The sequence below is a fragment of the Plecotus auritus genome, assembly GCF_963455305.1.
Source record: "Plecotus auritus genome assembly, chromosome: 6".
Classification (NCBI taxonomy): domain Eukaryota; kingdom Metazoa; phylum Chordata; class Mammalia; order Chiroptera; family Vespertilionidae; genus Plecotus; species Plecotus auritus.
This window is the reverse complement of record NC_137773.1, coordinates 3,589,028-3,611,881: the sequence shown is the minus strand read 5'-3', so window position 1 is coordinate 3,611,881 and position 22,854 is coordinate 3,589,028. Positions and strand designations below refer to the sequence as shown.

The window sequence follows — 22,854 nt, the reverse complement described above, 5'->3', positions numbered from 1 at the left end:
GTTGTGTTTGATTTTCAGCTTTTCCTTAGGAAAATTCAAGCGTACATGAAAGTGAAAAGAATAACCCAGTGACCCACTAACCTAATGCCAACAGCCAGTCCATCTACCTAGCTTGTGTTCATCTCTCCCCCACTCACTCCCAGATCAATTTGCAGCTAATGCCAAACCCCCTATCATTTCACCTACAAGTATCTTAAAGGTCCTTTTTTAAAAAAATGACCACAGCACCAATGGTCATATCTTTAAAAACTGACAGTAATTCCCGAGTATCATCAACCAGTCACTTCAAGTTTCTGATTGTCTCATGAAAAATTTGACAATAGATTTGTTTGAATCTGGATCCAGGTCAGCTCCATGTGTTACAGTTGGTCACTGAGTCTCATGACAAGTGTTTGTCTGTTCACAAATCCCCCGTCTGTTCTTCCTGGAACTTACGGGTAGAAGCAAGTTGTAGTCCTGCAGGTGTCTGTCCCAATCTGGGTTGTCCCAATTGTCGCCACATGGTGTCCTTGCCCACGTTCCCCTTCCCCCTGTATTTCCAGCCTTGGTCAGAGCCTCTGTTGTTTTGTTAACGTACCTCGTTTTACTGGAGCATTTCATGGGCCGGGGCTAGTCCGTCCGGAGGCACGTGTCCGATTATCCCTCTCCTTGTGCTGTTAGCAGCCATTGATAATGACCACCTGCCCCATTACTTTATTAAGGTCGTATGATGCCTTTTAAGGTAAAAAGAACCTTGCCCCCAAATCGTAGTGCTGGAATTACAAATAAAAACACTGGCATTTTAGCCAACGCAGACAGCTGCCAATTTTAAAAAATGATAGCATGTTTTACTTCTCAGCATTTTTACCATGTGGATGAAGGTGGATGAAGAAAGCACTGATGCAGTTCTTACTACACTGAATTGGATAAATTGAAAGATCACATTTTTAAATACCAATAGAGTCGATAATGACATTCATTATTTAGCATTTGGACTTCAAATGAGGTCTAACTTATTTTTAAACCTCTTTGTTGGCTCATCCGTACAGGCTGTCCATAGGAACGCTGCCTTGGGAGGGCCGAGACTTCCCAGTAAGCTGAGGCCTGTGAACGGTGCCCACCTGTGGTCCCTGCCCCTCCTTGAGCTGCAGAGCTGGAGGCTCACAGCTTCCTCCTGAGGGCCGGGTGGGGCTGCTCCGAGAGGCGGCCTGGTGCTCTGCCACCACCTCGCCTCCTCTGGGTCAGTTCCACGTGGAAGCCTCGGCCCTTCCCACCTGGACCCATGCAGGGTCCTCAGTTCACCCTCCCTGCCTGCTCCCAGCCTCTGTCTCCCGAAACGCCCTCTCCCTTCCACACGCCATCTGTAATCTGAAGTCTCTCACCAGAGCCCTACACCTGATGGCGTGGCGGGAGGTCTACCCCACATTTGAGGAAGAACTAGCAGCCGTCCTTTGCACTTTCCCCGTGAATCCAAGAGGAAGCACGCCCCCTCCTGGTGCTGTGAAGCTAGCACTCCCTGATCCCTCGGGCAGGCTGACTCTGTCTTGCAGGCTAGACGCAGGCGTGGGCAAACTTTTTGACTCGAGGGCCACAATGGGTTCTTAAACTGGACCGGAGGGCCGGAACAAAAGCATGGATGGAGTGTTTGTGTGAACTAATATAAATTCAAAGTAAAGGAGCGGAGGGGAGAGCAAGAGAACCCTCCGCTCTTTCGGCTCCACGGGCCGGATAGAACAGCCGAACGGGCCGGATCCGGCCCGCGGGCCGTAGTTTGCCCACGGCTGGGCTAGAGGCTTTTTCAGTCTTTCATTTCGCAGCCTATAGTCTTTGGTTTCATTTAAAAAGAACATTTTAAAGCCCCAGCTATCTCATGAGAAAGCCCTGCTTGTGTGGGTTCCAATGGTGACCTCAGTTGTCACTGACTTTACAGCTGTTAGAACAATGAATGTTGTTGGACTCTTAATGATTACGGAAACCTTCCACAAAAAGGCGAGTTTATCACGCAAGCCGGTATAGTCGATACCTACAGTGAGGTCATATTTACAACTTTGGCAACAAAAATTACTATAGCATCTGACTGCTGTGCCCAAACAGCCTTCTTTCTAAACATCATCAAGATCGTTGGTGAAGGAAGGCGCCCTGCAGGGAGGGCTCCGGGTCGCGTGCGGGGACCTTTGCCTAGAGCTCATCCACTGGGTATCACTGGGGGCTTACGGTGGTCCAGGCCCTGGGCCGGGCCTGGGGAGACGAACAGGAGTGAGACCAGCCCCGCAGTTGAGTCCAGTGAGCAGGTGTTTATTGTGTGTATGAAGGTGGAGAGGTGACAGGTGGCGGCAGGACTCCGGCTCCTGGGAAGCATCAGAGGCAGCATCTTGGGGGCAGGCGTTTGAGCCACATTCAGAGGACGAGGTCTGACCGAACACGAGGCCCTCAGGCGTGCGTTCTGGGAACTTGGGTGGCTGGGTGCTGTCTGGGGCGGTGACCGAGAGGCGGTAGGACAGACAGGCCAGGAATGGAGCACCGAGCCAGGAGCGTGGGCTGCACGCTGTCCTCCCTCCATCCGAGGGTGCGCTCTGGAGCCGGAGGTGGGCCGTCGTGGGGAGAGGAGGCTCCGTGCAGATGGGACGGGACAAGAGGTGGTGACAGGTGAGAACTGGCAGGCCTGGTGACTAACTCGTGCAGCCTACACAGAGAAACCAGTTTTGTCGGAACGCTGGGAGCAGGTCTGGTTTACTCACATTTACATGTTTTGGAGGCTTTTTTAAAAAAATAATTTATGTAATTTAGAGCTCCAGATCTTTAACATGCTAACGTTATAAAGGAAAAACACTCTTATCTGAAATTAAGGTATTCATTTAACTACTAGAAAAAAAACTGTTTTGGACCAAGGTTCTGAATAATTAAAAATAATCAGGGCCCTGCAAGCATGACTGCTGTATTCAGGAAAAACAAAGCTATTTGTGGTTTTTCAAGGGCCTACAATTTGAGAGACCCTCTTCCCACATTTGCTAAGGCTCCAGTGGTCGGCAAACTGCGGCTCAAGAGCCACATGCGGCTCTTTGGCCCCTTGAGTGTGGCTCTTTCACAAAATACCACGTGCGGGCGCGCACCTACAGTGCGATTGAAACTTCGTGGCCCATGCGCAGAAGTCGGTTTTCGGCTCTCAAAAGAAATTTCAATCGTTGTCCCGTTGATATTTGGCTCTGCTGACTAATGAGTTTGCCGACCACTGTGCTAAGCAGATGAAAAGTTCTCTTTCATGGGGGTATTTATATAGTTTATGATGTCAAACTGTTAAACATAGAAATGGCTTTACGGTGCAGTTTGTGTGAAGTCTACAGATAAACTGACGGTGATGCCACCCTTGGGACAGATAAGGATGAACTCCCGAGTTAACCTTTGTCCCTCCCCTGCTGCTCTAAGTCAGCAAACCCGCGCTGAGTATTTTCACACCTGCCTGGCGGTCACAGCTGCCGGCTGTGGCTAAAGAGCCAAGTCCACGTTTGTAAAAATTAAAATGTCTAATCATTACACCGTATTTAAAATACTTCTGAAAGTAACACTTTTTCCGCTTATAAAAATAACCCATAGAATTTCTGTTTGGGTAGAAACTTTGGGAAACATACACTAAGTATTGAAAATTTAGTTATCTATGATTAGATAACTACTGTTAACTTTTCGTTTTGTTTCCCGTGCGATGGACACAGGTAAGCATATTTAGAGATAGAGCAGGTGTTTCTCCCTCCCCAGCACCCACACACGGTGGGATCCTAGCACTGCCCGGGCTCCAGCGAGCTGCTGGCCTGGGACCACATGTGCCCTGGTGCCAGCCTGTGGATAGCGCCTCCACACCCGCCCGCCCTCAGGGCCTCCTGGGCGTGGGCCCACTTCCTAACATCCAGCAGGTATTGTGGGGCCTTGTTAAGGCCCAGGAAAGTGACAGCAGCTTTCTGAGGTTGGAAACGCGGTTCTGACCAATGTCTCCCATCAGAACACTGTCGGCGAGACAAGTACTGTGTACTGTTTATGAGGTGCTGACAAGCTGCTGAATTATTTTTCTGATCTGGGGGTACTGGAAACTCCATTTCATAGCGGTCACAAGAAAAGAGGAGTCGACTTTAGAGAAAGTCAGCCAAGGCCGTAGGGCTTGAGGCACTGCTGGCCGTGACTCCAGGACGGTCACTGTTCCTAACGTCAGACCTCGGAATGGAGCGGGCACTGATCCAGAGCAAGCAGAGGGCGTGTCACAGGTGCACAGCGAAGGTCGAGGACTGGCTCCTGTTTCTGTCACTAGCAGCATCTCTGAAGTGATACCTCATGATCCTGTGAAACTGCAAAAGAATTACAACGAAACTGTCTCCAGCACACCCTCCCACTGCCTCTGCGGATGCCCTTCAGCAGGTAGCCAGCCTCACGGGGTGGCAGTCCCAGGAACTCAGCGGGGGGCGGGCAGAGAACCGGTTCTGCTCCCACATGACCTCAGGAGAGGTGGGACACCTGGCTTTAACAGCCTCTGAGCAACAGCAGGAGGCACAGGTTCCACTCTTCCGTGTGTCGAGCAGAAAAGACGAGAAGTGCTTCTTCCGTACATTGAAGTGGAGAATTACGGAGCAGACGAACATTCCAGAACTGCACTGCCCAGAATAGCAGCCATGGGGCACGGGGCAGCCGAGCACCCGGAAAGTGGGTGGTGCAGCTAAGGAATGGGGTTTTCTATTTTAAATCTGTTTCCTTTTAATCTGGTCACATATGACTAGCGGCCACCATGCTGCGCAGTCAGGTGTAGGCCGCACAGAACAGACGGCGTTCCGGTTAAAACCTGAGCGTGGTGCCCGAGAAGCACATACCACGCTGGCCCCTGCCCGGGCCCTTGAGGGCCGGGACATGGGCCTGGAATTTTGTATCAGAACTTCTTACACCCAGCTGGACTGGTAGTTTCTCTTCTAAACCAGAATGCTGATCCAGCTGATGATGTTGGGGAAAGTACGTTCTCTGTGGGCCAAGGCTGGGTCCATGGGAGCGGGCAAAACCTTGTTCTTCGTGGTTTCTGTACGGGCAGCCGTCGGTTACTGTCAGTTACTGTAGTTTTAACACCGGGACACGTAGGCTCAGCCCACTGCGTACCCGATGCCGTGCGTGGAACGTTCCTGCGCCACTAACCTCGACGGCTGCGAGGCTGCCTGTGATCTGGGGGCAGGCGGGGCTGTGGGGCTGAGACAAGTGTTCCTCCTATAGTGGCAGCCGTTTTAAATCAGAGAACTAGGCTTTGAAGGGTTGCTGAACAACTTGGCCTGCCTTCCTTTCAAAGCGCACGTTTGCTGACCCTAAAGAGCCTGTGCGGGCCCTGCGAGCCGCCTCGTCGGCATCCACCCTGCACTCCAGGAAGTGGGCCCCTGGGTTTCAGAAAGAGCCTGTGACCCCAGGTAGCGGTCTTTCCCCTGGCCAGGCTCCCGTGTCCCGTTTAAGAATAGAGGGGTCGAACCAGATTGGAGGCTGCGAACTGGGAAGGAAGTCTGGCCACAGCGGAGCGCTGGCATCTGCTGTGAATGTACCACCAGCGTCAGGTGTGCTTGTGTGCAGGTGACAGAGCTCACCTCCCGTGGCCTCAGAGATGAAGGGAGGCTGCTTCCAGGGAGCAGCAGGACAGAGGGCAGGCAACAGAGATGCCCTCAGGGCTGTCTCTCACCGCCAGCCCTGCCTTCTGTGGGGTGGGGCCTGCATCAGCCTGCGGGGCGGGGGGGTGGGGGGGGGTGCCCATACAGGTCCCTTGCCCAAGTGTCTGCCTCCCATCTGGGAAACGGGCTGTGCTGGTGGCCTGAGGTGACCAGGATCACTTGTAAGCTGGGACCAACTGGTCCCCTTCAAGGCAGGTGGGCCTGTGAGGGGCATTCCAGCAGAAATCTGGGTGGAATGGATGCCATGTGAGGCAGCAAGAGCCCGCTCAAGGTGGACTTGGGTTTGGGTTTTTTGTGGGGAAATCACGATGTGCCCCACTTTGCCGATTCCTGCTTGGCCATGGTCAGCTGGTATGGGTTGTCTTGCTGTGCAGTCACAAGGCCTTCCCTGTCCTTGTGTCCCCTGGACAGCCACTCCCCTCCCCTCCGGACATGCCTGACCTGTCGGCATCTGGTTTCGTGCCTTGGTGACCTCCTGCCGAGTGCACTTGGACCGGCACCATGCTGGTTGCCAGGAGGGGACACAGACACGCAACAGGCTGCGCCTACAAGGCCAGGGGTGGCGGCCCAGCCCAACGGACGGGTCGGTGCGCAGAGCCTCGCTGTGGAAGTCCGAGGGAAAGCATGAGCTAGGACGCACACCACTGCCTCAGAGGCCATGCCCTGCACAGGAGTTCTTCTGCCATTGACTGCGGGACCTCGAACGGTTCAGGTCCACAGACCTGGTCTGAGCTCACGCCGTGTCCGCACTGCATGTCCTGAGGGGACAGGGACAAGGAGGCAGCACCTAGGCTTGCAGGAGCCGTGCAGGACCGGTCAGGTCCAGGGACACAGAGGGCACCAGGAGAGGCCTGCAGAGACCTTGGTGTTCCTGCAGGACAAGGCAGCATTTGCCGGGTGATGGGGGTGGGGGGCGGGGTGTGTGCAGAGGCCAGGAGACCCCCAAACCCCACTGCTCGGCCTCGGAGCCAGTGGAGGGACACGTTCAGATGGGAGCTTTGCGGCAGCAGGCAGGACAGACACCCCTCACGGGGCACCATTGTCAACCAGTAAGAGGGATGGGGCTGTGCTCAGGTGTGAGGTGGGAGGAGGTTCTGCAGACACTCGGGATCTAGCGTGAGCTCTCCTCACTGGAGGAATGAGGGCAGTGCCGAGGCAGGTTTGGGGACAGTGTAGACTCGGTATATGTTAAAGGGGAAACCTTTGAAACTGTCCTCTTTTTAGGGCAGACATTGAGGACTACCATAGGAAGAAAAGTGCACAGTGGCTTTTCACAAAGCAGCAGGTGTAGGCAGCACCAGATCCAGAACCAGACCATGACCCGACCCTGGGGACTGTGCTATTTCTCTTCCACCTTTGTTTCTCTCAAATGCTGCGCTAAGCACCCAGGTGACACAAGGTGGCTCAACTCGTTTGGAAGCTCCCTGGGGGGGGGTGGAGGCCCTCTGGGAACAAGCCCGGAGGGTGTGCCTTGAGGACAGTTGGGCTGCTCCCCGGTGGGGTGTTTCCGGTTCAGGGCAGAACCCTCCTCAGACGTGACACACATGGAGAGCGACACGGTCCCACCCTGAGGAAAGGCGGGAGGATGTGGTTTCCAGCGTGTCACGTGGAGGCCGAGCCTGGGGACGCTGGTTTGGCAGGAAGTGCACTTCCCAGGCCAAGAGGACTCGGCTGCCCTTCCTCCTGACCCCAGGGACCTTTTCACGGGGGACCCTGTACCGCCGCTCTGGGCTGGCTTTCTGTTCGGCAGCACACGCATCCTATGTGGTTTTGTCCCTAAATCACAGAACGGGAGCGCTGCACCAGGAGGCTTGCTCTGGGGCCTGCATGCCCTGTGGGAAGAGGCCATTGAAAGCCCTGCTAGGATGTGCTTCAGTGAGAAGAGCCAGGACTCTGCCTCCTGGTGCTGGGGCCGCCATCAGGATGAGCTGGCTGGTCCCGAGGTTCAAGGTCAAGATGTGGGTCCTCAGAGGCCCAGAGACAGCAGGCGCAGGGCTGAATCCCAGGGTCCCTAACGCTCTGCCTGAGTGTCAGTAGGTCCAAAACCCAGTAGAGCCTCCCAAGGAGCCCTGGTGTGGGCTTCGGTGAGGCGTGGCCTGCAAACCCCAGCTGGCTGTTCAGTGTTCAGAGGGCTGTGCCCTGACCACGGGGAGTCCGGGGAGCTTCCAGTCAGGTCTGGTCAGACAGGGGCACACTGCCCTCTCCTGGGCGGCATCTGAGTCACCGCAGCAGTGCTTTCCTAGAACAGCCAGAGCAGGTTCAAAGCAGATTCTTGGCCTGTAAGCTCTACGGAACGAAGGAAAGGAGGCCCCTGGTCCCTGGGAGGTGAGGCCTGGTGGCTCCTGAAGACAAAGACAGTGTTTACACGTCCTCCTCTTCTCTTCGTGCAACTTCCTGCAAGATCTCTGGGGCGCACTGGGCACCAAAACCCACCGACGTTTCCTTTTCACGCCGTTTTCCCGTGGCTTCATTCAGGACTGAGCTCCCCAAAAGCCACCTGCACTCACAAGTGGTGCACCTGCAGCAGGCTGTGGGCAAGGAGCCGCAGGCCTGTCCTCCCTCGGAGTGTGCGATGGCCCAACACGTGCAGGTCCCTCACTGTCTTTTAAGCCGCCTGTTCCTTCTGTTAATGTTTTGAGTGGATTTACATAGCTAGACAGTCTCAAACGGATGGAGACTCCAGGGCACCTTTAAACATCCGTAGTTTCAACAGCCCCTGTGTTTTAGATGCCTTTACCTTCAGGTCTTGTTTAAAATGTCTTCATGAGCCTTCCATAAACTTCCTCATCTTTCCACAGAGTAATACCAACGGGACTGCCAAGCATCCTTTCCTCAGGTACGTGAACTCCCCCCAAAGCCCTCTGAGCTGCGCATTGCCCTCCCTGTTGGCGGGTGGCCTGCAGTGTCCCTGGGAGGGCCGTGCCCCGGGCACAGCCCAAGAGGCCCGATCCTGAACACAGCCTCAGGCCTGTGGGGTCAAGAGAATGCAGCCACCTTGCTCTCATCAGTCCAGGGAGGCATCTGCCCAGATCCAGAAGGGTGGCTCCTGATCACAGGCTGTGCTTGGCAACACAGTAATCCAGGCCCAGTCTCAGATGGCTGTCCCACCTGACCCCCTTCCGCAGAGGACTGCAGAGAGCTGGGCTCTCGGTAGTTCTGTAAGAGGTGGACTGGAGAACCGCCAGTGAAACTTCACGTCAGAAAAACGCTGCCCAGAATACGGTATATAACTTCACAGAGCAGGAACAAGTCTGCATTTAGTTCATTTAAAACCATGTTCCCTGCCCGGTGTTGCCAAGTGCTTACAGCATCGGCCGATGCACCGAAGGGTCTCGGGTTCAATTTCTGGTTAAGGGCACGTACCTGGGTTGCAGGCTCAATCCAGTCCCTTCGGGGTGTTTGCAGAGGCAACTAATCAATGTGTCTCTCTCACATCGTCATTTCTCCCTCCCTTCCACTCTCTCTAAAAATCAAGGTGGGGCGGGGGAGGGGGGGTCATCAGGTGAGCATTAACCAAAAAAATACAATTCCCATCTTAAGGTATTTCTGCAGACTTTTTTTTTTTCCTTCCCCCACAGTGGAGAAAACCCCTTTGCTACTGTGAAACTCCGACCAACAGTGACAAACGATCGATCAGCACCAATCATTCGATGAAAAGATGGCCAAAGACTTCTCCTGGATCTTCTTATGTTCTCATGTGTGAAGTCGTAGGTGTGGTGCAGCCTGTAACTGTCATGACGCTTCACGGAGGGTGCCTGATTTTAAACGTATTCTACTTTAGCAAATCAATGCATTTTCTCAATTTCACAGTTGGTTTTGCACATTTCTGTCTTTAAGAAGATAAATTGAGTGACCAACTCAATCATTTAAAGTATTTTCTTCCTATTTTGTTCAAAGAGCAGTAAATTTGGTTCTAATCCTTACTGTATCATTTTTTTAAATATTCTGATTATTTTTGAAATAGCCAGAATAAGGGATAGTCTGTGCTTTCAGGACTGGCTTTCTGTACCTGCATGCAGCTGAGACCACATTTGTATTTTATAATGTACCTGCTCTTAAGTAGCACTGTAATGTTTATCCAAAGGAGAATCTTAAGCAATATAAATTATGAAAATATTATATAAATTTCAACTTTTAACTTAAAATTTTTTAATTTTTGTTTAGTCAAATGCAGAGCTACCCAAGATGGAGAAACCCCAACCTTCCCGTGATTAGGCCCAGCTGTAGAGTGCTGGGGCGTTTTGCCTGTCCCCATCACAGCCATGGTACTTAGGACTTGAATGCCCCAGAACGTCTGGGTTTGGTAGCTCTGAGGCACCAATGAAAACGCACCCGGCCAGGCTGCATGTGGGCCTGGCCAGAGGGGCACCACATGCGCCAACCAGGGGACTTGCTAATAAGCTAGTTAACCAAAGCTGGTCTGTCGCTAATTCCCTCTGGTACTTTCCCATCGGGTACTGACGCACAAACAGTGCGCAGAGCCAGGAGGACCTGGGAGTGGTGGCTGCTAGGAGCTGCCCCCTAGCTGAGACCCACTGTCATGCGCTAGGATCTGGGCTGCTCCGGGAGGGAGTTCGTCGCTGGCTGTCAGGGATCAGGCCCTATGTCGGAGGAGTGGAGAATCGTGGTTAAATGTCACACCCAGGCCATTCACTGTGTGGGCAGGGAAGGGGGGCTTGTTGTTCATACAGCTCCTTTGGTCTTACCATTATTATCGTTTTTCTATAAGCTTGAAATTGGCCAAAGTCAACTGCAGGTAAACCCAGTGTGAGTGCGTGACACTTCAGGTTCATGGTCCTATCCTCCTCCTCCTGGGTCAGCCAGTGGGGAGCTAATGACACAGGAACGTGAGGGCTCCCCAGGACTGAGTGAGGCAAAGTGCAGGTGTCAAGCAGCACCTGTCCTGAAAGGCGACGCACCAGCCAAGAAACCAGAGTCAGCGAAGTGGCCACTCTCTCACCACTTAGGTAAGAGTGGGGTCCACAGACGCCCATTATTTTCCAACAGTGGTTTTAGAGGTGTGCTGAGGAGTGGGGCATCACCCTCCACTCTGGGGTCCTCTGGCTTTGTTTTAGCGATACGTAGGCCTGGGGTTATCAGGTGTAATTCGCAGGCCACTGGACTCGCCCGGCCCGTCTCCACCTCACAGAGTGGGCGGCAGTGTCACTTACCTGCCTCTCACAGGATGGGAGGGCTTGCCTGGTCCTTGACACTGAGGGGCATGCTCTGAAAATGTCAAGGTATTACGTTTCATTATAAAATAAAAGAACGTGAAAACAAGAACATTTTCTTGAGTTGTAAATGCCTATCAAGAAAAATAACAGAATTGAACAGTGTTGAAGCTGGGTGGTGGGTACCTAATTCTAGTCTCCATTTCACGTTTGAAATTTTCCAAACAAAAGTTAATTTCTGCAAGTGCCAGTGTGCAAACACTGAATAAGCAGAACCAGGTAAACAATGGTATGAATCTCATTTATTTAAAACAATTTCTCACCTTTCTCAAATTGAAGACTGCAAAAAATAAAAGTGCTTTTCTGAGTTGTCGTTAACCCGGGAGCAGTGTTGCCGCGTGTCCACACTCCGTGACCTGTGCCCTGAACCCAGCTCACATGCCAAATCTATCCCACCTCCCTTACCAAACAGTCCTGAAGCTTAATCAAATAAAGCTACTGTACACATTTACATTAGAAAAAGACGGCTGGAGGAAGGGAAGCCGGTGTGCTGCTCCCTCTAGGTAAAGTGTGCTCCACAGTTGGGACATCTTCGCTTCCTCAAGGCAAAACAGCAGATGAACCCAAAGGGGAAAAAGACGATGGCCAATAAGATGCCCAGGAAGGTGAATGAGTCCTCCAGAACCCCGACTCTGTGGAGAGAGAAGGGGGGCTCGGGTTAGGGCCCTCGGCCTGATGACCCACCAGACCTTTGGCGCATCAGTGAGTCTTCACCTGCCTTCAGCAAGCAGCCTTGTCGGCCTGGAGATCCGCCCACACCGCCTGCCGTGTCTGGAGGGAAGGCAAACTGCCGTCAGCCACTACCCAGACCATGTGAAGAAGGGAAACTGCTGGAGAGCTATCCTCGCTCAATTAAAAAGGCAGCGTTCAGCGGCCATGTCATCTACCGTATTTCCCTTTACAGAAGAACAAGGAACAAATGCTAGTTTATAAAATTTCTTACATCTCTGAAAACACAAGACAAGAAAACCCAATCACTGGAGTACTTTTTCCCAGTATTGAAGTTTGTTTTTTATCCCTGGAGGGAAATACTACAAACAGGGATAGAGTTCAGAATTGTTTGATTTTTCTATTTCCGGGGGAGGACAGGCAGCAGATTTTTAGTGGAAGACGAAAATCAGCCAAGTTCACACAAAGTCTAAAAGGTCACTTGAGAAATTTCATCTCAAAGCTTCAGGGAAAAAGTCACATTTACCTTTTAGTGCACAATCTGCAATACCTAAGACACCTGGGGACCTCACCGAGATCAGGTGCCAGTGAGTACAGGTCAGAGACCTGGACTCGGCACCCAGATTGAAGGGTCCCCTTCAAAGGCCCCCAGAGTGGGAACAAGAGCTGTGTGTTCAGCTCCACCTTTAGTCCTTAGGCTACTTCTGGAAAGTTCTGGACACAGCTGAAGTTAAAATGAGAACACAACAGCCAGCTCAGCCCAAGTGAGAAATGTTTCACTCCCACCAGACAGACCTGGGAGCCCGAGGAAGCCAACAGGGACCAGCTGCTCCCTGGGGGCCAGGGCACCTGCAGCCCGGACCACCTCGCTGTGAGCTGAGGGCAACTGCGGTGGGGAGGGCCTGGCACTCCTTCCACTGCTTTAGTGCCTTTGCACCCATTCTCCCAGGCCCCTGCATGGCCGTCCCAGCTTCCTTGGTCTTTCTGAAGCCACTGTCTCTCCACTTCTCAGCCCCATTGTCGGCAAATACTGCTTAAGGATCCCTAGGCCCACAACGTTCCGCTCCTTATTTTGCCACCTTTTGCATGAAGGAGGAGGGAGGTTCAGCTTAATAAAAGAGGAAATAAGTGTCAAGGTGAAATGCGCCAAAACAGAGGGCTCCCTCCTCAGAATGCCAGAGCTGCTGCTGCTGCTGCAGCCCCTTCTCAGGAAGTCAGGAGCCCATGTGACGGCTGCTACCCATCACAGCCGCAGGAGGACCCGGTGCAGCACCCCCACCCCCCCCCCCCCCCAGCCCAGCAGAGCAGGCTCCTGCCCCACCGGGAGGCATGAAAAACATGCCAGACGAAGAGGAAGTCTGGTTTTCAACAGCTTAAGAAAAAGGCACAATGTCCACCCGCTCAGGAGGGAAGTGCCTAAAACATCGACAAGGGACACAATACATTCTAGAAGTATTTCCCAAACGTGCTCATCCTGAAACACTGGTCCCCCCGTAAGCTCTGCAGAAAAGGAAGGGAGGGGGGTGTCTGGTCAAACTATGTGCCTTGGAGTCACCATGTGCATTCGTTTAGAAAAGGATCTGAGCTCCTGCAGGGAAGATACCTGTTTCCCTTTGTTTCACCCCGTTTGCCGGGCTCATGGGTGCCACCCTTTCTGTGTGTGTGACCAGCTGGACTAGAGCACAGGCGAGGCCAGGTCTAAGGGACAGCGATCAGCAGGCCTGAGTTTGTGTGGCAGGTACCACCTGTATTCTAAGTACTACAAAGGTCGGGTCCTCAGCCCGCCCCGGGGTGTTCAGGGCCCTCTCAGACCACATGTCAGGACAGGTGGCGTCAGAAAAAAGCACCTGAGGCCCTGCTGCCAAAGTAGGGGATGGGGCTTCAGGGAGGCCCTGGGCCACCAGCTGTTGCCCTTCCGTAGGTGGATGTGATAGGCTGCCCTAGGCTGGAACACACCTGCTCTGTCCACAGTCATGGCCAACAGTTGCTACAACTGCTGATGCTAATCAAGCCACTTCCAGAGCAGCAGAGGTGGCCTTCGGCCTCGGACCACTCGGAGCTCTGGCACCAAACCAGCTCCACCCGTCCAGGGCCTCCCCACGTCCGTGCCCCGGGCAGCGAGTGCCCGGCTCCGGCAGCCCTTGCCCCTCATCCCCACTCACTCACTGCATAGCACAGGGTGGCTCAAGAGCGCATCCAGCCCTGGGAGCAGTTCCGGACCAGCCCTCACAGAGGGACAGCCTCAGGGAGGACTTCCTCCAGGTCAGCCAAGGCCTGGAGCCTGGGGGGTAGGGGCAGATGCCCCAAGCACCCAGCCAGCTCCCTTCAGAGACCGGGTCCCATCGCTACCCTCAGCAGTGGGAGGCACATCTGCCTCTCGGGCACAGATACCGGCCACTCCAGGGCAGTTGTGAACAAGCCTGATGACCAGGCCTCTGAGCAAAGTGTAGGCCAGAGCAGGGGCCTGGGAGTCATCCACCATCCCCACCCCCAGCCCGAGGACGTCCAGGCACAGTCAACTCCCCAAGCTTCTGTCACAGGCCCCGTCCCCTCATGAGCTGTCCACACTCCACCTTGTCACCCCGTGCCGTGTCACGCGCTCGAGCCCTGCTTCTACCTCCCAGCACTCTCCGGGGGTCACCAGCAGTGCCCATGCTGACCACCCATGCCACATCCTGGACCGACACTATTCCTTGAGCCTCTGTCTTGGCTTCCATGACCCCATTTGTTCCTGGATTTCCTCCTACCCCCCCGGTCACCCTAAAAGCTAAATACCCAATGATACCGATCCAGTGTCGGCGGGGGGGCCCGGTGCGAGGCAGGCCCTGCGCCTACTGCTTGCGCCTACCACTTGCATCACATTCCAGGCTTTGGCCCCTGCTGCTCAGGGCCCTCTCAATAGGCTCCCCCACCACAGCCAAGGTGAGCTCAGCCAGGCCCAGATCCCACCCACAGTGCCACCGCCTCGTCCTGCATCTAGGGGCAGCTGTACCCCCACGGGAGAACTAGTTCAGAGGCCACAGCGGGGCTAAAATGAGTATGTGCTGGAGTCAAAAGAAATATTCATGCAGTCGGCTAAAAAGGGAGGGTGGAGTCAGGCTGCATAAGGGAAGGCTGGACGATGACAAGTGACAGACCTCTTACACCAGACCTCACTCAGAGGGAATCGCAGCCGTGTGACTTCAGCGAATTCCTGCCAAGCTGCCAGGGAGGGGCAGGGACGGAGTTTGGCGGGCTGGATGGAAAGGGAGGCAGCAGTGCGGTCGCTGAGAAGTGGCCTGTCTCCCAACCCCATGACTCCAGACACACAGTGGCTGCACTGGACTGCGCCCAGGGGAAACCTCTCCTCCCCGGAGAGGACCCGCCCCAGGGCCCCTACACCCACACCCCACACCACAGTGGCGCTTCCCTGGAAAGTGCCCGGGCCTCACCCCCTTAGTGCTGCCCAGCCTCAGCCCACTGGCCAGCCACGCCCACACCACACAACTCCGCAAAGGCAGAGGCTAAGGGGCCTCCCCCTCTCTAGCAGGAAGGGCAGGGACACTCCCGTGTGAGGAACCCAAGTTCAGGGAAGAACCCTTACTGCTGGCATCTGTTCTTCTCACACCACAGACGAGAGGGCCCACAGGAGGACATGCCTTGGGGGGAGTCAAGAGTGTCTGGTCCCAACTCGATCCCCCAAACTTCCTCTCAGAGCACCCATTCCTCCTCACTGCCTGCCACCCACCACCCAGAGGTGGGAAGACAGTGATCCCAAGGAGAAGCCTGGTTCCAAACGCAGGCACCCTTGCCCTCAGCCCCACGGAAGACTCTCCGAGAGAGCAGAGAACACAGCCCGACCTTAGTCCAGATTCCGAATGACTGGGGCCATGGTGCAGAAGCCACAGGCCTCCAAAATAACACAGCTCCCAGCCTAGGGAAAGGTGGGTATCGGGAAACGCTCCCCCACCTGGCAGCAGCCCAGCCAGTGGCCGGAAGCTTCACAGCCCTGGAGACACCTCAGCCGTGGCTCCCCTCCTCCACCAGCCACAGGGGGCTTGGTGCTGGTGTCCACTCCTCTGAACTCAGGGACGTGGGCCCACAAGAGCCTCACAGACTCTCCATCCCATCAGATATCCCCGTTTCCCAGGTGGGGACACAGGCCCAGCTGGGAGCTGCCAGGGCCTGAACCAGGATCTGAACCAGCTCCTCTGGCAGGCTGGGCGCTCCCAGGAAGGGAAGTGGCAGACATGGCAGGGAGACACTGAAATCCCAGCCAGATTCCTCTGCTTCAGGCGCCTTCCTGATCCTCCTTGAATTTGCCAGCCTAACACCCCTCCTTAAAATGGGAGGTGATCTGAAGACCCCACTTCAAAAAATAGGCCCTAGGGACCCTCCAGCTGGGCCGAGTGGGGAAAGAAGGGCTATGCACACACCACGGCTGAGCACCCAGGGCCAGCCTCAGCTAAATACAGTCGTTCCCGCACTCACCTCTTCCTGTCACTTCCCAGGAGTCCAGGTGGCTCACTCCACATGGGACCAGCCCCAAGTCCATGCCGCCGCTAATCCAAACCCACCCATGTACAGGACCTTCAAACCCCAACAGCTCTGAGCCCCCTAGTGCCTCACGGAGAGAGGGGCACTCAGGAGGAGGCCCTTGTCTGCCCTCCTCTCCCTCCCCCTTCACATTCCTCAAAGGCCTAACTTTCACCAGCTGTGTCAGAAGAGACACCCTTTCTGGGTTTGCAAATGGGGTACCCTGGCACACAGCTCCAGGCGCTCTCCCCTGCCCACAGCCCCCTTTATTGGGCGCATGGCTGGCTCTGGTAGGCCAGTCTTTTGCCCCCACCTCTTCCATGCCCTCCCTCTTCCTGAGCCCTAGCTGCCCGCTGTGACTCTGAAATCATTCACTTCCCTTGGACTCCCCTCTGGGCCTTCTAGACGCACTTTTGAAATTAAGTGTAAGTGTGAACCAGGGTTTCTCAATCCCATCTCAGAATGTGAACTTCCTCCTCCCAGGCAGGAGAAATGGTCCGTGCCAAGTCCATGCTTTCTAAACTGTCCAAGCACTTGAATCCACCAAGGGCAGGGACCAAGTCTTTATCTGAACTTGAATCCTCAGGACCCACACAGAACAAGCATCTCGGGCCCTATATAAACAGTCATTAGAAGATTGTGGAGGCTCCAGTTCAAGGGGACGAAACATCGCTCCCGCTGGGGTAAGAACCGTGGGTTTCCACTAACAGCGCTCACGGCTGTAGCTCTCCTGGCTCCTAGGACCTCCTTCTTCTGGAACACATGGGCCGTCTGAGCCAGGGCTCCCCTGCCCGCACACTTCAAAGAGCCCCTTCCCTGAAAAGGAAGCCTTCCACGGACACCTTCAGGAGAACCAGGGATGTGAGACTGTCAGCCCAACTGCACCCCATTAATATTTCTGCGTCCCATTCACTTGGGGCAGAATGGTCCAAAGCACTCAGCTCTCCAAGAAACAGAACCCACCCCAGTGGCCCTGTGAAACATGTTCAACCCAGGATAACTGAACCCATGCTTGCCCACTACAGCTTGTCCCAAATCCAGACCGACCCACCTCAACGACCCTGCCTTTATGAGGTTCTGGGTATGTGTGTTCCCAGAGCTTCTGGGGGCCAGCCCCAGACCTGTGACATACCTGCAGACTGGGCAGCCGCCAACGACCACGATGGAATTGGCAGGGTACCGGGTGACATTTCGACTGTGGATGTTGTAGACCCTGGGGTGGTGGGTAGGTATCCCTGTGGACAGGAAGGCACATCAGAAGAGGGCAGGGGGAACTGCTGCTCCTGCCCGCTCCTCCGACACAAAAACTCTCCTTTTCAAAATCAAGACAACAGCTGCCTTCACTAAGTGCCTCCTAGGGGCTTTATTAGGTGATAAAGTGCAGACAAGGCCTCGTTAATAAAGTTAATTTGAAACTGGGTTGTGATGCTTCCTGAGAAGGGCGGGCCTCGGGCGCGCAACCCCCCAGGTGTGCTGAGGGCGCTCGGACAGCGCCCGGACGGGACGCAAGGGCCCGACGGCAGCTTCCTGGTGCCGGAGATTTCCCCCAACCCTCCGCATGGGCTGCCTGACCCTAGGGCCCCGCGTTCCCGAAAAGCGCGCTGGTCCCTGGCAGCGCCCGGAGGAAAGTTGGTTTGGGGGGTTAAAGGTCGCCGGAGGACTCGGTCTCAAGTTTGCTCCCGGGGCGCCCCGCCCGCTTGGCCCGCCCCCGGCCCCGGCCCCGCCCCCGAAGCCCGTTCCCCCAGCTCCCTTCACCAGCCCCGCAGACCCCACACCCCAGCCCCCGCCCGCCGGGCCCACCTGTGACGAGGTAGGGGTAGGGCGGCGGCGGGGGCGCGGCGGGGATGGCGCCGTAGCCATGCGGGCCGCACGCGAAGTCGCCCTGGCCGGCCTCCAGGTTGTAGGTGGGCGGCCGGTCCTGCAGCAGGGGCTTGTGGTCCATGGCGGGCGGCGCCCACCGCGCCCGGCTAGGCTCCCTCTCCGACTCCGGCTCTGGCTCAGACGCTGACTCGTAGGGACACCCGGACGGCGTAGCGGCGAGTCCCGCTCCCGGCGGGCGGCGGGCGGCGGGCGGGCTTCCCCTCCGCGCCCCCCCTCCCGCCAGTCACAAGACTCGGGTCACGTGGCACGGCTCCCGGCGGGGGTGCGGCGCGGGGCGGGGCTGAACGGCGTCTTAAAGGAGCCACCCCGCTAGCCACCTGTTGGCGGTAACCCTAGGCGCCTTTCTGCTTGGTCTCCCTGCCTGGCATCCGTTGCTCCCAGATCTCCCATCTCGAGGAGAGCGCGCGCGCACACGCACATACACCCCCCACTCCAACCCCCCCAGCCGCAGACGCTACACCAGAGTCGTGGCCCTTGGACCCCAGCCCAGCGTTAGGGCCGGTCACCCATCTCCAAGGACGCGGAGACTCCTTGCCGGCGGGGAATCCTAGGGCCCAAGACCACCCACCACGGGGCTGGGATGGCCTGGAGGAGGGCCTGGCAGTGCGAGTTCCCGGGCCACCCCCTGGATGTCACCGCCCCTGGGCAGAAGGACCAGGGCTCCGCATTCTGAGCGACTCTGGGTCCCCATCAGGATGTAGCCAGGGTCCGTGGAAGCCTAAACTCCTACAGGAAAAAGCAGGGAGTGTGTCTGAACCCGGCCTGCTGGCGCTCAGCTGGGGTTTTCTTGATAAATCAAATTAGGTGGTTTACAGTACTGATTACGAATAACTCCCCCATAGGGACAAAAATACTGGGCACCTACTGTGTGACAGGCACTGTCCAATCATTGTTCCTCGGTTTTTGCCAACTTTCACAGTAATTCAGGAGGCATTTATTCCTAATTTACAGAGCAGAGATTGAGGCTCAGTAGAGAGGAAGTGACCTACACTTGACCGAGATCACTCTGTCAGGCTCCATCATTGAAGCGTTTTTGTTGTCAAACCTAATGCTTAATGGGTTTGTAACAACACTTCAAAAAGAGACTGCAGCCCTGACGGGTGTTGCTCAATCGTTAGATTGTCCCCCCACAAAGGGAAGGGTCTCAGTTCCATCCCCAGCCCTGGTCTGTGCAGGAGGCAACCAATCCATGTGCCTCTCTCACATCTCTCTCTCTCTCTCTTCCCCCCCTTCCCTCCCTTCCTCCCACTCTCTTTAAAAATCAATGGGGGGAGAATATCCTCGGATAAGGATTAACACAAAAAAAGAAAAGAAAGCTCTGCAAGCCTGAGGCCCCTCACGTTTGTACCTCCTCGGAACCTCCCATCCTTTTTCATGTGGCCTGAATTTTGACTTAGGTCAGGGACAACTGCAGCTCCCTGCCTGATCTTCAGTTGCTCCTAACACACCAATGTCAACTGAAGGTCGCTTGCTGTAGCCAATTCAACTCGACAGTAAGCAACCCTAATGGGATGTTACGGCTTCACTGTTGCAGTAATTCCAGCCACCCAAGTACCGGTACGTCTTCGGTGTAAACTGAAAGTGTGCGCCTCAAAGCAGACTTATATAGAAAGAAGTACCCACCCCTGGTCCCTGATTCGCCCACTTTCATGCAAATAAGGACTCCAAATTCTCACCGGTTGGTCTAAACACCACTGTCCTGATTGGTTGGAATGGAGCTGCTCTAATGGTTCAGTGAAAATGCTAATGAGGATATAGTTGTGCAGCCTGATTGGATGGGGAAAGTCTCAGTCCCATTGGTCCAATTTTGATCCTTGGAGCTCTCATAAGAGTCAGCTCGGCTGGGCTAGAAGACACCGCAGAAAGCCTGGAAGCTTAGTCTGTAGGTTTTCCCTGAAATGCAGTGTACATGAGGGACCTATGTAAACAATGGCCCCTAGACTCTGGTTATTAATTTGAGCCTAATTAACCATGAGGAGTCCTTTTTGACAGGTATATTCTGCTCAGGATCAACATCATCATCTTCCTTTATCACAGGTATAGCTCCTCAAAGCTCATTCCCATCATCCTGCCTATCCTGTGGGGAGGAATGAGGGGCAGGCCAGGTAAGGGCCTGGGCTAGCATTAGGGGGAGAGCCAGGTCAAGAACGGAGACTGGCTGAGTGGGTCAGGCAAGGTCCCGTCCTGGAGTGGCATGGCCCTGGGCTCCTCAGAGCAGCTGTGAGAAATGAACCATAGGATTAGAACAGCTGAGAGTGAAAGCCCCTGCTGGCAAAAACTGGGGTGCAACCCCATGCCATACCTCATCAACCAGTGAGGAGAAGTGGGCTCAAGTCAGACCTCCTAACACCTGGACAGCTGTGGACACCCAATGGGGTCCCTGTCCATCCCTGCCTTGCAAACTGCTAATGAGCAGCGTCAGCTAGCTCAGCGATGTCCTTCCCTGTTGGACTAAGTGTAAGTTGGCAGCTGTCCCTTCAATTTCATGGTTAATTGTCCCTTCTTCACAGGCCTATGTTTGCTCATCAAACTCCACAAAACATGTAGCCTCTGGCTCCCTTCTCTTCCAAAAAGGGACTTCCTCCCAGAAGTGCCCCAACTTGGAAATCCTGGGGGCACCGCATTCGTGAATGATACGGTGTGGCTTGGGGATTTCCCAACATCATTTTGATGAAGGCTGCCCACTGACTCAAAGCAGGTCCCTCTCCTTCATTCATCCAACAAACTGAGTGTGGCACGCTACCCCAGGTTCCACCGTGCCAGGTGGACTGACCGGGAACACAAAAAAGGAACAGCCCGGTAGGGAGCCAGACAGTAAATTCACAGCAGCGGTGCGTGAGAGGGCTACCGGTGCCTGGGGGCCAGGAGGAAGCCCCACCTGGAAGGCCAGCGGTGATCTGGCCTGCAGGACCAGGGAACAAGCATTCAGGCAGAGTGAACTCCAGTCCCAAAGAGCGAGCCACAGCCTGCCAAGACTGAGTCACTTGGTGTGGCTGGAGTCCAGGGAGGATCTCCAGGAGGCAAGAGTGGGGCTGAGGGGAGGAGGGGGGTGGGCCCAGATATTGGAGGTGGGATGGCACCCTGTAAGAGCTTATAGCGGAACTGCACAGTTAAAACCGGGAGAAGGAGCATCAGATCTGCATATTAGAACAATGACTTTGGCAGCAGTGTAAAGCGTAAAGGAGCAGGGGATCGAGGAGGAAGAGGCAGCTGTGGGGACGGAGAGAAGAAAGGTGTGAGAGAGATTAGGAGCCTATTAAGACTTGATGGCCTCCTGGGTGGATGTGGAAGACAGGGTGCTCAGGTTTCCAGCTCAGGTGGCCGTGGTGCTAGAGTCTGGATGTGGATCAGAAGAAGCGGGCTGCACCGGGAGTGGGGAGGAGGCCAGCTCACACTGGCACCGGCTTACTTGGTGCATGCAAATCCCAAAGTGATCCCTAACCAGCGGGCACATGAAGGAAGGTGTCTGTGAAGCATTATCCTATGATAAAAGGCCTGAGACTATCTCAGTGGCTAACAGCTGTCCACCCACCTGAGAAATATTTTGGAGCACATACTTTGCCCAGGATGCAATAAAACAGGTGACAGTCTACCTTGTGGAGTCCACACTCTAATGGGGTAGGGGTAGTGTTGGAAAGTGGTAAGCGCTGGGGGGTGGAGGGGGGGCGGGGATTGTAAAATGAGCAGAGTCATGGGCAAACAAAGTGAGGTAGACAAGGTGCAGCGGCCTGTGATTTTACATGGGTGTCAGAGTGGGTAAGTCAAGGTAGGCAGAGCCGTGAGGAGGCCAGGAGGACCAGCTTTTGTGTGCTTGCTAGTTTGTTTTAATGGAGGGAAGTAATAGTGCGTTGGTAAGCTAGTAGGAACAATCTGATCTGGAAGAGGGAAGGAGGTGGCATAAGGGGATGGAGTCTGGTGCCCCAGGGGGCAGTCACCACGGGACTGGGGGAGAAGGTGCAGCACGTGGGCTGCTTTCATCTTACGGCTTGTTTTCTATATGAAACAGGAGGCATGTCGGCAGCTGAAACCTAGGACAGAGAGGGAGTGCTGGGATTGGAGGAGAGAGGGGAAAGGTGTGAAGTCACCGTGGAGGACGGGTGCTTGACCAGGCTAAAGAGCCATGATCTGCAGTGGGAGAGCTGACCGAGGTCAGTGACACTGCAGGGACCAGGAGCAACCTTCCCTGCAACACACTTTACATCTCAGTTTACCATCCGGCCATCCCATGAAGTAGGTAGGCATCAACAGCCCCCAAGGCTTGATGAGGAACCCGAGGCTTCCTAACCTTTTTTGAGGACTCTGAGCCAGGAAAGATGGCTCTTCGGATCCCAGAACCAGCAAACGGGACCCTAATGATCACAGCGCACTGCCTATACAAAGTGCCCAAGGAAAGCCAGTCACTGTTTGCCGATTTTAACAGAAACCCGTTCCTATTGAAGAAGATTTGGAACATACCTTCCTCTGTGCATGTTTTTCAGTTAGCTGAAATTCTGCTCTGAATCTACTTTTATGCCATGCCTACATTAAAACGAATTTTAGTGTTGCCATTTCCATAAAAGTGAGTACGTATGATTTTAACTGCTGTGTGTACATGTTTTTGCTGGGAGCACTCAGCAGGGGAACTGGTGGGGCTGTGGAGCCAGAGGAAACCAAAACAGTAAGTGAGACCTTCCCGGCATACTTCTGGAAGTGCTGATAACCCATCACATGAGCTTCTTGCACATTTAAGCTAGGATCTCACATGGTTGGGACTGTGGCAAGAAACAAACAAAAAAAGGGAAGCAAATTCATTTCAAAATCCAAGGCTGTAACCAATTACAAGTGCCCAGCTCACAGAAGGCCCTCGCCAAATATTTGGTGAATGTTTGCTAAATGTTTATCTTAGATAAACACTGAGTTTTAAG

General features: G+C 54.6%; 2 protein-coding genes across 3 annotated transcripts in view; one reads left to right on the top strand and one right to left on the bottom strand.

The window, feature by feature from the left end:
* Positions 1 to 11,202, top strand: part of BAIAP2L1 (BAR/IMD domain containing adaptor protein 2 like 1) — a gene marked incomplete at its 5' end in the record, with an annotated part of 76,778 nt that extends 65,576 nt beyond the window's left edge. For both annotated transcript variants that reach the window (XM_080677039.1, XM_080677038.1), the window contains 2 exons: positions 8,453 to 8,490; positions 9,233 to 11,202. In XM_080677039.1, the coding sequence (XP_080533165.1) occupies positions 8,453 to 8,490; positions 9,233 to 9,308 (114 nt within the window). In that variant the 3' untranslated portion in view covers positions 9,309 to 11,202. The remainder of the gene's footprint in view (positions 1 to 8,452; positions 8,491 to 9,232) is intronic.
* BRI3 (brain protein I3) lies at positions 11,108 to 18,968 on the bottom strand. Its single transcript, XM_080677040.1, has 3 exons — positions 17,870 to 18,968; positions 17,202 to 17,304; positions 11,108 to 11,517 (listed from the first exon to the last, which is right to left on the bottom strand). Exons 1-3 carry the CDS (start codon positions 18,009 to 18,011, stop codon positions 11,385 to 11,387), a joined length of 378 nt encoding a protein of 125 aa, XP_080533166.1. The 5' UTR covers positions 18,012 to 18,968; the 3' UTR covers positions 11,108 to 11,384.
* Positions 18,969 to 22,854: the final 3,886 nt, after the last annotated feature.